We start from the raw sequence: 14,195 nt of genomic DNA on the forward strand, positions 1-14,195 counted from the left end.
ATGACACAGAATCTGCCCCCTGTTGAGCCTGAGACTGGCAGGTACGTCCCTCTGGTTTGTCTTCGTTGCCTCCCGAGGAATGGGATTAGAAAGGGGTTTACAGATTTCACTTTTCCTCTCCGTGGCCCCACCTAAGGCTGCGACAGTAATTAACCTGGACGCCTACTGGAGAAAATGGGCTTCCCTGGTGGTTCAGTGGTAAAGAACCTGCCTGCCAGTGCCAGAGTTGCGCGTTTGATCCCTGGGTTGGGAAGATCCCCTGGAAAAGGAAATGGCAAGCCAGCCCAGTATTCCTGCCTGGGAAATCCCATGGACAGAGGAGCCTGGGGGGCTACAGACCACGGGCTGCAAAAGAGTTGGACGTGACTGAGCGACTAAACAGCAGCACCTGCGGGGGTCCGTTGTTAAACCAGTATTCAGCGCTGCCGTGGGGACCGAGGGTGCACAGGCGGTGCAGTCCTGCAGGCAGGACAGAGACTCAGGCAGGTGAGGCTATCTCAGCGCTGCAGCTGCTTGGCGCTGTGTGTCGCTTCATGGCTGTCCCTGTGTTGTGCCTGTTGAACATCTACGTTTCTTCCTTCGTCTGAGTGGAGGGAATCTGTTCACAGACTGGGCGACAATGTTGGCCTCATTGCTGGGTCCACAGCCAGATGCTGTTGTGGTTGTCTGCTGGACTTCAAAGAAAAATTGACCCAGTGAGCACCTGGATTACTGGTGATGCTCCCTAGCTGCTGGTGTCTGGATTGCGTTTGTGCTGTTTGACCGCGGTGCCCTTTACCTGACCCCAGGGATATTGGGGAAGAGGGGCGGACCAGCGTTGTAAGGGTTGTATGGAGGATGTAGGGGAGACATGTATGGTGAGGCCACTCAAGATGGCTGTTCTCTTGCTTCCTGTCCATCTCCTGCTTGGCCAGTCCCTGCTGCTTTACTCACGTGACCACCCAATCCTTCAATTACAGGGCTTCACTGGTCCCTAGTAACTGGTGAGCCCACCTACGTTGCTTCCGTCTACAAAGGGAAGCCACCTCCTTCTCCGAGTAGCTGGAAATTTCTGCCGTGTCCTGCTCCCTGTTGGACACACATGGCTCCAGGACGGGTTGGTAAGATCATCTGTCCAGTAAACCACTTATGTCTCTGCTGCTGTCTCTGACTCTTTCTTTGGCCTTAAGGCTGAGTAATGACAAGGCTCACAGACCTTTGGGGTGAACCCGATAGGTGGTCAGCCTGGCAGACCACGGCCTTGCCTTCATGATGCTTATCTGCCGATTGTAAAAACAGCAGGTGAAAGAGTAACGTAACGTCAGGTGGTGAGGAGTGCTACAGAGAGAGACGGCATGGGGAGGCTGGGGTGTGTGTGTGTGTACTGGGGGCATGGAAGTTGGGGCGAACAAGTCCCCTCACTCCAACCCAGTCTCCAAGCCCTGCTGGTATCCCCTCTCTCCTGCCTGACCTTGGATTCGGTCAGGACACAGACTGTCTACAAAGAGGGTGTGCATGCCAGTTAAGGCCAAGTGCCCATGGGGCAGTGACGGGACTGGCAGAGGGGATTGAGAGCCTTCTCTAAACCATGGGGGTCAAGGATCCTGAGGGCACCCCACTGAGGAACAGCGGGTGCGGGAGAGTCAAGGGCCTCAGGGTGGCATTCCCTCTCCTCAACCTGGCTTGGCCAGCCCTCTGCTCACCCCGGCTGCCCAGCCCAGGCCCTGCCCATCGCAGGCACCCTGGAGATGCATTAACCTGTTTGCAGGTCTTCTTGAAATACCACGACAGTGTGTTGTGCCCAGTCCCCTTCTGCTTCAAGCTGTCCTCCTAACCTGGCTTCCCAGGCTCATTTCCCCCCATCTCTGAGGACTTCGACTCTCCCCCAGAGCCTTTCTGGATGGTCCAGGCCCGGATAGGTCCCCTGCCTGACACTGCCCCCTCGGGCAGAGCTTGGCACCAAATCCACGCCTGATAAATATTTGTTGAATGGATGGATGGGTGGGTGCTGGACCCTGCCAAACTACCTTCCTGTCCTTGGTTTTTTGTTCTTTTTTTTTCCTACCAGGGTCACTGAGATTTGCCTCTGTCTGCCTCCCCCAGGGCTCAACTGACCACACCAGTGAACCCAGCATGCCCCTGGGCCTGGCAGCTGGATGGCTGATGCATGCAAAGCGGGCATGTTCTTGCTCGACCGCCTGACCACCCTGGCGCAGCCGAATCTGAAAGCTAATGACATTATTGTGCAGAGACACAATGTCTGTGGGCATTTGCTGACCCGGCCTTTGGTGTGGGCTTAATCCTGCATTCTCCCCGCGCGTTCCACGGGGACGCAGCGGTCACCCGTCTTGGCACGGGCACTTCTGGGGAAGGTATAAATGTCACCTCCCGCTGGCAGGCTCCACGGGCACTCTCAGGGGCTGGTGTCACTGGTAAGAATGGCTCTCTTGCTCGTCTTGCCTTTTGCTCTCATCCTGCTCCCTGATGGAAAAGGTGGGAGACCTGGGTTCAAATCCAGAGGCTAGTGCTTTCTGACCAGGTGACTTTGGGGCCAAGACCTCAAGGTGCTGAGCCTCAGTTTTCTTTTCTGTTCAATGGGGAGAGGGGCCGGGGTCCTAAAACCTCCTTTGTCGTGGGGCTCGGATACAATGTAGGTGAGTGGTCCAGCGCGGTGCCTGGCATGGAGCGTGTACTTTGGCGATGCTCTTTACTGATGCTAAACGGTCCGTCAGCATCTTCGTTTTGCCAGCAGAGAAGAATATGACTGAGGGTTTGTGAGTGGAAGGAATAAACCCATGGAAGGTTCAGCTTCACGTCTAGGGCGGTGAGTCAGTTCTCTGCACACCCACAAACATCGGCGGGACACCTGCTTTGTGTCCTGCCGTGGGGCAGGAAGCGGCCGCACGTCTCGGGAAGCTCCCACCACAGGTGACTGAAGCTGGCTGGAAGGGACTCTAGTAAAGCCGTACTCGCCGCTGTGTACTGAGCGCTGAGCGGGTTCCAGGCGCTGTCGAGTGCTTGTGGTTTTCTCTGTTCTGTACTTGGATCGTCCCAAGCTGTCCGTAGACGTGACCAGCCGCCATCCCATCCCCATTTTACAGAGTAGGAAACTGAGGCACAGAGGGGAAGCACTTCTCAGGGGTTGATGCTGATAAGTGGCAGAGGCAGTTCCCGAGCTGAACCAACTGAGCTTAACCTTTAGTCTGAGGGCGCCAATGGTGGGGGGCAGTAATGTGGGGCCTTGGGCACAGGGACAGACCCAGAGGGCTGGCTTCCTAGGGGAGAAGGGCTGGTTTGGCTCTCAAGCCGTTTAGCTGAATGTCCTCTTTTGGGAGAACATCTTGGCCTGGGCTGTGGTGTGGAAGGAGCTTCTGGAAGCCAGGTGTTACCTCTGGAGAAGGGAACAGTCTCCCCTCCTCACTGGGAAGACGCAGGCTGTGTTCTCTGCCCCTCCTGCGGGAAGGGAGGAGAGACTTGACCGCTGTTCATACTTTTCTGATGTTCTCAGTCATTAAGAAATTCTGCTGCTGCTGATACATGTCTGAAGTTGTGTGATACTCATGTTTTTGCTTTCTTGTAGCCTGAGCTCCGTAATATACGTGTGTACTAGTCGTGGGGGGTGGAACAGTGGTGGAGAGGAGCTTTCTGGATTCCGGGTGGTGGGGAGGGAGTCAAGGAGGAAGCTGAGGGTGAGGGACAGGGAGTCCGGGAACTTTGTGAGATTGTAGATTGGGAACTACAACCTGGCCAAGCATGGCCAGGGCATGAGTTTCCTCTGCCCATGCTGTTTTCTTTTACTCAAGAATTTCTGCATAATATTGATTGATGTATAAGCAATTGAGGTGTAGTAGCATTAATTGTCTGGGGCCACGCGGGTCCCCAGTCACGTTCTAGTTTCTCGCTTTATTTTTTAGTAGACCTCATTTCTTTGTCCCACTTTGGAGCCGGCCTGGACACAGAGAAGCAGAGCTAGTGAACGTTCAGGCAGACGCTGGCCGTCCTCTCTGCCCTCGGAGAACCTGAAACCAGGCGGGAGGCACAGAATAGGATGTGGGGCTGGAGTGACGGGCCTCGGGCCCCGCAGTGAGGGAGCCGAGGGCCTGAGGGGTCCTCACTGCTGTGTCCCCCATGCCTTCCAGGTCACTCCTGCACGGAACAGCCCGCCATGGCCTCAGATCACCAGACCCAAGCGGGCAAGCCGCAGCCCCTCAACCCCAAGGTGGGTACCACGTCAGGGCACAGGGTGGCAAACAGAGTCTCTTAAGACTCGGTTTCCCTTCTATAAATTGGGTTTGGTGGCTCCTTTTCTGGGGTCCCTCTCTCTGGGCCACATTCTCCCCAGCTTGCACAGTGGAGGAGGGTGCTGATTCAAAAGGCCCCTTCCCAGCCCATAGCCAGCATATTTCTGACTCTGGAGACTCAATTTTCTCTGACTTACCCTGCACCCCATTGCCCAAGGGGGTCCCCAAAGCTGGGGTGAACCCTCAGCCCAGTCTAAGAGGGGGCTTGTGAATGGGTGGAGGGGTGGGCTTCCAGACTCCACACCTGCTCTGTGACCTGGACCAGTCACTTGACCTCTCTGAGCCTCAGGTCCTCCTAAAAATGGGGAGAGTTGGACTCAAGGCCTAAGGTGTCTGTGAAGAGGCAAAGAAACAGGCTCAGCCCCCTCTGCTTCGGGGGCCCCAGGCATGGATTCCATCCTGGAACTGCTTTTTTGTCTGACTTTGGACTCAGCTTGCTCCATTCTGCCCCCGAAGGGGCTTACTTTCTAGAAGACAGATAAATAAACGAGTAAATACATAACTTCAAGTAATGAGAAGTGTTAGGAAGAAGCAAAAAAAGTAGGGTTCTTCAGAGTCTGGGTGAACAAGGAACATATTAGCTAAGGTCAGGGAGGCCTCCTCAGAGGAGGTGACATTGGAGCAAAAGCCCAGGTCAGGTAAGGAAGTATTGAAAATCAGGGAGTGGGGTAGGGGAGAGAGTTCCAGGCAGAGAGCATGGCGAGTGCAGAGGGCCAGGAGTCGGAGCGGGCTGGATGAGCTTGAGCACAAGAAGGCCAGGGGGTTGAAGCTTGGAGCAGCCATCCAGTCGACTTCAAATGGGAGCCACTGACGGAGTTTAATGCTTCCTGGTAGCCATGTTGGGCTTCCCAGGTGGCTCAGTGGCAAAGAATCCGCCAGACAGTGATAGAGACCCAGGTTTGATCCCTGGGTTGGGAAGAGCCCCTGGAGAAGGAAATGGCAACCCACTCTGGTATTCTTGCCTGGAGAATGCCATGGACGGAGGACCCTGGTGGACTACAGTCCATGGGGTCACGAAAGAGTCAGCCACGACTTAGTGACTGAACAACAAGTAGCCATGTTACCAAAGTAAAAAGAAACAAGGGAAGTTAACTTCCGGATATTTTACTAAGCCCAGTATATCCCAATGTATAGGCAGTAGAGAAATTATTAGAGGACTGTTACATTTTTTTTTTCATACTAAATCTTCAACATTTGATGTGTATTTGAAACTAACAGCACATTTTAATTCAGACTCGTTGCGTATGTTCAATATACATCTAGTGGTTGCTGAATTGGAAAGTGCAAGTTGAAAGGATTAGGTAATACATAAAATTTTAGCATCCATCTGTGCATAAATAGCAACGACAATAATAATACTGAGCTCTTGGGCTCTCTGAGGCCTTTCAGATCCATGGGGAGGCTGTCCTTCTTCACCCTCCTTAGCCTGCAACCCTTGTCTCCCAGGCCAGGGTGGTCATAACACACTAGTCCTCGACTCTCATGTTCTGGATTCTTCTCTGCCTACAAAGTCGGCATGATTCCCCATTTCACAGTCTGGGCAGCTGAGGCTCAGAGCGATCGTGTGGCTTCCTCAGGTTGCACAGCTGGATGCAGCAGAGGAGATACTGGAGCTCAGATCTCCTGACCCATCCGTGGTCGAGTCAGTGAGCATCAACCCTGAATTGAGCCCATGGAATCTGAGCCCTGCTGGGCCTCCCTCCCTTGGCTTTGTCTGCTTTGTGTGGCTAATCCCCGGCCTGGGAGAGAGGGCCATGTTGACCCAGCCAGTGCTGAGCACGTAGATTCTCCAGCTGCCCTTCCTGGGAGCCTGCTGCCCTGAGCCCAGCTCTTCAGCCAGAGGCAGCTCCCAGGGGAAGTACATCTGACCCTGAGTTCTCTTTGCAATCATAAAAGGTGGCAGCTGCCCCCTATCCCCACCTGCTTCCCAGTTAGCACTGGCTATGAAGCTGCGGGCAGTCTTATCATTTTGCCGAGCTTCATTTTTCCTGATGGGGATTCTGCCAGCCTGTCCCTGAGCTGATGAGAGGACCAGATGAGGCAAGCGGGGTAAAGTCTTCTTAAGAGGTATCCCGAGGGAGAGGAAAGCTCAGAACCTATGAGGGCTTAAGAAAAGGGCATGGGTGTGCGTAGTTTTACGGGTGAAGTGTGGGTGCAGGGTGGTACTGACAAGGGCAGGAGAAGCTTGAGCAGCATGGCTTACCTAGCATCTTGCTATTCCTACTGTGGCCCACAGACCAGTGGCACCAGAACAGTGCTCCGATGGAGACCGCATCAGACAGGCCTGGGCTACAGGTTCAGCTCTGCCACCCACCCACTCGGGATCCTTACAGCATGTCCCTCAGTTAATATGATTACCCCTCCCACACACAGAGCAAATATGGTATACTAACCACTATGCTCCTCTGAATCCTTCCAACAACCCCATGAGGTAGGTTCTGGCTTTATTTCCCATTTTACAGACGGGGAAATTGAGGCTCAGAGAGGTGAAATGCTGCCTCAAGGTCTCACAGCCGGTCACTGGAGCTGGGACTATCGGACTCTATGTTTGCTTCGTGATTTCCAAGCACAGAACCCTTCAGCATCCGTCGAGGCTCTCTGAGTCCTCTCCCCACCCCACTGCCCTGTCTTCCCTCTTCCCCGTCATGATGAGGGTCTGATTCTCTCCTGTTGCAGATCATCATCTTTGAGCAGGAGAACTTCCAGGGTCACTCGCATGAGCTCAACGGGCCCTGCCCCAACCTGAAGGAGACTGGCGTGGAGAAGGCGGGCTCCGTCCTGGTGCAGGCTGGACCGTATGTACCTGGGCGGGGTGAGGGCCTCATCGGTCAGGGGCTACCGGGCAAGGCGGCCGCACTGTGGAGCTGGAGGGATCTGTCCTGAGCTGCTAGACTGTGCGATCAGGGGACCAGGATTTGGGGTCTTGGCAGCCTTCGGAGAGAGCTTGAGTTCTGAAGTCAGACAGAGAGCTCGGTTTCAAACCCTGGTTCCACCACTTCTGTGCCGTTGAACCAGGAGCTTCCCTCTCTGGGTCTCAGTTTCCTCCTCTGTAGGACAAGTCTGACTGTGTCCTCCTGGGGATGATGCGACGGAGCCCGTGTGAAAAGCCTGACACCCAGGTCAGCCACTTCCTTGAGGCAGGGAGATGGACACGGTGACTCCCATGGACTTTGGCAGAGCTGCCAGTCTCTGACTCTGGGACTGTCCTCACTCTGCTGGGAGGTCTAAAGCTGGATGTCCCAGCTCTGCGTCCATCCCTCCCTTCCCTGTTCCTGATGATAACTTGGTCTTAGTAGACTCGCTGACACATTTGGGGGCCAGCAGGCTTGGGACCCCATACCCAAGAAAGAAGGGGGGGTGACTGGTCTGGTCGGACAGAGTCATGCTCAGGTCACATAGTTGAGCACAGCCTTCAGGGTCCTGTCTTTGTGGTTCCCCAGTGGTTCCTTCTTTGCAAGAGCCTCCGGAATCAGGTGGCCACCAGTGACACCCAGCCAGCGGGTCAGTGAGTCTGGTGTGGGTCCTGAGTGACCCGCCCCACACCTCAGGGTTCACAGGGCATTCTGCAGAGAGTGGTGGCCCTGCTTGAATCAGAGTCTCTGGTGGACGACACAGCCAAAGGAACGGCCCCACCCAGCCCCACCAACCTGACGCACTCAGGACACCAGCCTGCCTAGGACCATGTCTTCATGGACAGCTGAGGTTTAGACCATTGAAGAACCACATCTGATTTTCTTTTTTTAGTATTTGGATGGCAGAATTTCTCAAATAGACTTTACACTTCTCTGCTTTCTTTTTAAAAATTTATCTTTGATATTTTTATTGTTCATTGTTTAACATTAAGGAGAAATGGCTTAGTGCAAAAAACCCCATATGACTCTAATCTTACTACTCAGAAGTAACCATTAAGATTTTGACTTTTGTTTGTATATACTTAGATTTTTCTCTGTATGTGTTTCACCAAATATATATTAGAAATACATTTAATCAGAAGTCAGATCATGCTTTACAAACTGTTTTATAACTCATTTTGAAAACTTTGCAAGATATCTCAAATTCTTTCTGTGTCATTAAGGAGCATTTTATGTCTATGTTTTTGAAAGAGCTGTTTAGAGCTAAATCTGCCTCAGTCACAGAAGAGGGAGGCTTTGAAGTGCATGTTCTTGGGCCCCCTCCCTGCCCCATTGAATCAGACTCTTGGGTCTGGAGCCCAGGAATCTGCATTGCACAAACCCACCTAGTGATGTTTCTGTCCGGTTAAATTTGAGACCCTGTGTTCTAGCTCATTATTTTTCATGCCTTTTTAACATCACATTACAGAATATTACCCAGTTTCCTCGACCAGGCCCTGCCGATTGGCTGTGTAAGTTGTTTCTATTACTTGATATTATAAACAACAACATGATGAACATTCTTACCCATATGTCTGCAAGCTCTTGACAAATGTTTTCTAAGGACACGTGACCTAAAGCAGAATTGCTAGATCAAGAGGGCAGGCATACTCTTCTAAAAGCAGCAAGAAACACCATCTCCTTTTCTCTTAAGGACTTAGATCGCTGTCCTGAACAGCAGTTACTGTGTCAGGCTGGATTGTTAGCCTCTGTGATGAACTGCCCCCAAACACCAGGCATCATGAAACCATGCCGCCTTTTTCTGACTATGCCCTTTCCTCTATTAGCCATGCCCTGTTGGCAGGCAGTCCTTCCTTTTAAGGTACTATTTCTCTCCTAGTGGATCTAAGACTGTTGGTGTTCTGTCTGTACAAAATGAGTCCAGAGACCATCATCAAGAACAAAAGAGGAAAAGATCCAGAGAGAATGGGTATGAACAAGGTGTGTGAGCTTGAGAAGCAGTGATGTTCTGGAGCCTGTTCTCAGTGGTGAAAGCCAACAGGGCACATTTGTTCCCAGCTCCGTGTGCAGTGATATCACATGTAGGGCTTGAAATCGGCCACGTCCATGGAAACTGGCAAGCTGGATTTGTTTTGTTTTTGAGAGCTCCTTGTTAATTCACCAGTATACCACTGGCCCCAGGACATGGATTCTGAACATCTGTGCTTGTTGCTAGGTCATCTTTTAGGCTTCCTTTGTATTTCTTGACTGTGTTCCAGATGATTGAAGCCAGCATGGTGCTGGGTTTTGAATAACTGAGGTGACGCTGCCCTTGGATTCACTGTGCTTCGGTTTAGATGAGGCTGCTGCTCATTGTGATGAGCTGGGAAACTGTGAACTCTGGAGCCTGAGGGAGGAGCCAGGGTCCCACCAGAGGAAGTCTGGAGTAAGCCTGACCTGTTGTCTCTGTGTCTCTACTGCAGCTGGGTGGGCTATGAGCAGGCCAACTGCAAAGGGGAGCAGTTCGTGTTTGAGAAGGGTGAGTACCCACGCTGGGACTCGTGGACCAGCAGTCGGAGGACGGACTCGCTCAGCTCCCTGAGGCCCATCAAAGTGGTGAGCCCCCGTCCCTCATCGTCTTCCTCTCTTTGCCCTGCTTAGAGCCAGAGGTCTAGGGACTAGGAAGGAGCCTTCCCCCCTGGCATCATGCCCCCAGCTGTGTGGCCTTGCATAAGTCACTTCACCTCCCTGAGCCTCAGTTTCTGCATCTGCAAAGTGGGGATATTAGTATCAACGGCGTAGCCTGAGCGTGGCCACAGTGCACAACTTCAGGGGCTTCAGGCTTCATTCAAAATGCTCCATGGGGTGCCATTCACATTCTAGTCTATGTGGACAGTGCTCTTCAGGTCTATGCAACTCCTGTCACAGAGCAATTGCTCCCTAATGATTGCTGCTGTAAATACTCAGAGAAATTCTGGGTTTGGGGGTGGAGGAGAAGATAGCTTATTCTTGTTCATAGCTCATGCCCTTGTGACCATTCAGAGCTTCTCGGATCCTGATTCTTACTGGTGTGTGGTCTGCGAGGGCTAAGGACCAGTGTTGCTCAGTTACACTTGCAAACCTCCCAGCCCAGCCTACTTCCCCCTGCTTGATGCCAAATCAAACAACACTGGACTTAGCATTCTACAGACCTGAGTTCCTCTGCTGACTCTAGTCCTTCTGGCTGTGCATGTGACCTTGGCCAAGTCACTTTCTCTGAGGCTCAGTTTTTTCATCTGCCAAATAGCACTCAGTTGTGTCTGACTCTTTGGGATCCCCATGGACTGTGGCCCACCAGGCTCCTCTGTCCATGGAATTCTCCGGGCAAGCATACTGGAGTGGGTAGCCATTCCCTTCTCCGGGGGATTGACCCGACCCAGGGATCGACCCTGGGTCTCCTGCATTGTGGGCAGATTCTTTACTGTCTGAGCCAAGAGTAGCTTAAAGAAAGAATGCTAGACGGAGAGGAAGAATGTCAGAGGAACAGGAGAATGGGAAGGTATGTGGAGGTGAAGGAAAGCCAAAATATTGTGTCTACTAGAGGCACGATATGCCTATGCATATGTATGTATCATGGCTACCATTTATTTTTAAAAAGGGGAGTTGAGGCTGTGGGAGGGAAAAATGCCATTTCAGAGTCAAGTACTCCCCAAAGTAGAAGCTGAGTTAATGCTACATGAAGGTAGCCCAGTAGAATGACCACTGTGGCTGGCCAATGGCATCGACACTTGAGTGGTAGGGGTCTCGGGCAGACGGCTGCAGGTGGAGTGTGCTGGTCCCAACTCCAGGGCACCCTGGGTGCCCTCACCCACACTCCCACTCCCCCGCTCCCCATCCACAGGACAGCCAGGAGCATAAGATCACCCTGTATGAGAACCCCAACTTCACGGGGAAGAAGATGGAGGTGATAGACGATGACGTGCCCAGCTTCCACGCCCACGGCTACCAGGAGAAGGTGTCTTCCGTGCGTGTGCAGAGCGGCACGTGAGTACACGCCCTGCCCCAGGGGCCCAGGCTCCGAGCTGCCGAGCCCTGCTCTGCCCCGAGCTCGCCCTGCCCCAGCGGCCCAGGCTCCGAGCTGCCGAGCCCTGCTCTGCCCTGAGCTCTGGGGGTCTTGTACATTCCCGACCCCTGCCTTCCCATTGGAAAATGGGCATTGAAATCATCAGACGCCTGCATGTGGCTTTCAGTCCCTGTTTCATCCTGACCTGCCTTTTGGGCAACACCTTGCTTTTGAAAGAGAGAAATCATGGCCTTAACCTCAACTCTGAAGAGCAGGATAGTAAATGTTGGGTGGGGGCAGGGTAAGGCAGAGGCGGCGGGGTGGGGGGAGATCAGAAGGCTAGGAATGAATCGAGGGGTCTTTACAGAGCTGAGAGAGACAGGAAGCGCAGCACATGCTGGCCTTTCTCTGCATGCATTCCTGAGGTTGGAAATAGGAGGTTCTCCACCAAATTAAATTTCTTCGGCACGTAAACCTCAGTCACCAGCATTGGGGAATTTCTCACTGTGAAAAACGTGGATTCTATGGGGAATCTGAAGATGGACTTCGGGCAGTGGTTTGCCTGAGCCAGCTTGTACCAGCTTGCAAAAGCTGACTTAACTTTTCAGAATTTACCATGAGCCAGTTGTTTAATCATTGGTAACTTGAAATAAGCCATTGTAGACCTATGTACACCACAGAGATTGGAAAGTGTTATAAACAAAACTTTTTTTTCCGCCCCAAGAGCACTAGTTTCCCAGTATATACTGGCTTTCTGGGGCTTGTCAAACGCTTAGAGTGTGCACAGTTCTGTATTCCTGAGCCCGGTCACTTACTCATCCCATTGGTTCAATTTGTCAAGTGATGTCATATGCCAGACACCATGATAGGTGATCAGTAATTCAAGGTAGGTTAAAGAGACCTGGCCTCGGTCTTGTGTAGCTAAAGGTCTGGTTGGAGGCAACTGTTCGTAATTAGGAATCCATGCAAATCTAGTCTCCTTCCTTAAAGAAGGGGCTCTTGAGCTGAGGTCTCAAGAAAGCAGGAACTGTAGAGGTAAAGAGAAGGAAGGATGCCCCAGCCAGAATGGCATGTGCAAGCGTCCTGTGGTGGGAGGAGCCTGGTGAGTCCCCTGGGCTCTGCAGGGGACAGAGTGGTTGGGCTGCAGAGACACAGTGGCTGGAGTGAGTGTGAGAGGCAGAGCTGGAGGTGTCCACAGGGGCTGGCCAGGCAGGTTCGTGGGGGCCAGGCCTGTGTGATGCCTCCTGGGGAGAAGACTGTAACAGTTGTCAGGTGCCCAGTGAGTGACCCCCTAAATGGTGATGGCTTCAAATGGTGGCAGGATCCCGGAGGGGTCCTGGGACCTTTGCTGCTGCCCTTTGCCCTTGCTGGGGATTGGGCAGGAGGCCTGTCTTACCCTAAGCTTAGGTGAGCTTGAGATCACCGCTCCCTCTGATCCCAGTGCCAGGCCTGCATCTGGGAGTTTCCCTGGGGTCCAGTGGTTAGGACTTAGTCTTCCGGTGCTGGGGGGATGGGTTTGATGTGTGATCAGGGCGCTAAGATACCATAGGCCTCAGGGCCAAAAAACAGAAACATAAAACAGAAGCAGTATTATAACAAATTCAGTAAGGACTTTAAAAAAATGGTCCACTTAAAAAAAAATCTTTAAAAAATAGTTGCTTCTAGAGGTAGCGAGCTCCGCGTCAAGGGGAGGAAGAAAGCAGAGGCTGGACCCGGGAAGGGTGGTGGTGCTCTGCTCAACACCCAGGCAGTGTGGGATGATTGGGAGGCCCACCCTTCCTAGTGGCTGAGCCATCCCCCTCGTCTCTCTCTCCATCTGCGTCTCCTGTTTCCCCACGTGCCCTCCCCCAACCTCTGGCCCTGCAGGTGGGTCGGCTACCAGTACCCCGGCTACCGCGGGCTGCAGTACCTGCTGGAGAAGGGCGATTACAAGGACAGCGGTGACTTTGGGGCCCCCCAGCCCCAGGTGCAGTCCGTGCGCCGCATCCGGGACATGCAGTGGCACCAGCGGGGCGCCTTCCACCCCTCCAGCTAGTGCCCCTCCCTTGCCTCCTTCCCAGGGGCTGGCCTCTGCCCAGCATCCCACCAGACATCCTGGAGAGTGAATAAAGTGTGACTTGCAACTTACCTGAGGCAGCGTCTTTTTATCGCCTGTGGAAGCCCGGGTGCGGCGTGCGTGCATGCGTGTGTGTGTAAGGCAGACACAGAACGACAAGAGATCCAGAAAGTGACGGGGTGAGGGGTGGGACAGCCTCACCGAGACTTCTCAGCTCAGAGCTGCTTAGCTCTGTGACCTGGGGCACACTGTCCAGCCTCTCTGAGCCTCTGCTTCTTCACCTGACTTACGGCCCCCTTTGCCCCCCCAGTGACCGGCTTGGCTGACCTCTGAGTCGTCCTTGTGTGGTTGCCAAGCACAGTCATTCAGGGCACGTGATAGTTGCTCCGGACCCTAAAAAGGTACCCACTGCCTGCTGTTCCCACAGAGTTGCCTTATCACCTTGAACCTGGGAGTTTATTTAAATCTGCCCAGAGGAGCCCCAAACCCTGTAACGCCCACCCCCATCCCGGAGAGAGGTCACGGAGACCCGTCTCTGTGTGTGTGTGTTCTGTGGTCCCTTTGTTCATGCCCTGGTTGGGGTGGTCACTTAGTGTAGCAGCTGAGGGCTGGGTTCCTGCATCTTATGAGTCTGGATTCACTTGGCTGTTCTGGAGCCCTGCCCAGTCATGGGACCTCAGAGCCTTCCTACTTGGAAAAACAGGGGGAAAATAGTGTCTCCCTAACAGGGTTATAGCAAGAATGACGAGATAATCCAGGCATCGTCTATATAAATGTTAAACACTGGTTGGTCTTCTGTAGTACGAATACCCGCTCCCAGAGAGCAGCTTCTTTTTCCTTTGTCTTTGCTGTCTTTTGATGTGTAGTTTTAAATTTTGATGTGATTTAACATCGGTCTGCACCTTTATGGTTTGTATCTGCCATGCCTGCCGTGTCTTCTTTAAGAAATTCTTGCCCCATTTGTCATGAATATATTCTCCAAAGTT

The 14,195-nt window shown here is 52.9% G+C and overlaps 1 protein-coding gene across 1 annotated transcript; it reads left to right on the forward strand.

Annotated features, from left to right (window-relative positions):
* The first annotated feature begins 3,666 nt into the window (after nucleotides 1-3,666).
* Nucleotides 3,667-13,280, forward strand: CRYBB2 (crystallin beta B2). The gene is made up of 5 exons (XM_086345995.1): nucleotides 3,667-4,198; nucleotides 6,957-7,075; nucleotides 9,595-9,727; nucleotides 10,992-11,134; nucleotides 13,020-13,280. Exons 1-5 carry the CDS (start codon nucleotides 4,145-4,147, stop codon nucleotides 13,186-13,188), a joined length of 618 nt encoding a protein of 205 aa, XP_086202121.1. The 5' UTR covers nucleotides 3,667-4,144; the 3' UTR covers nucleotides 13,189-13,280.
* Nucleotides 13,281-14,195: the final 915 nt, after the last annotated feature.

This window comes from Bos grunniens, chromosome 17 (genome assembly GCF_055505025.1).
Source record: "Bos grunniens cultivar Pamir isolate PY7600 chromosome 17, Bosgru_T2T1.0, whole genome shotgun sequence".
NCBI classification, from domain to species: domain Eukaryota; kingdom Metazoa; phylum Chordata; class Mammalia; order Artiodactyla; family Bovidae; genus Bos; species Bos grunniens.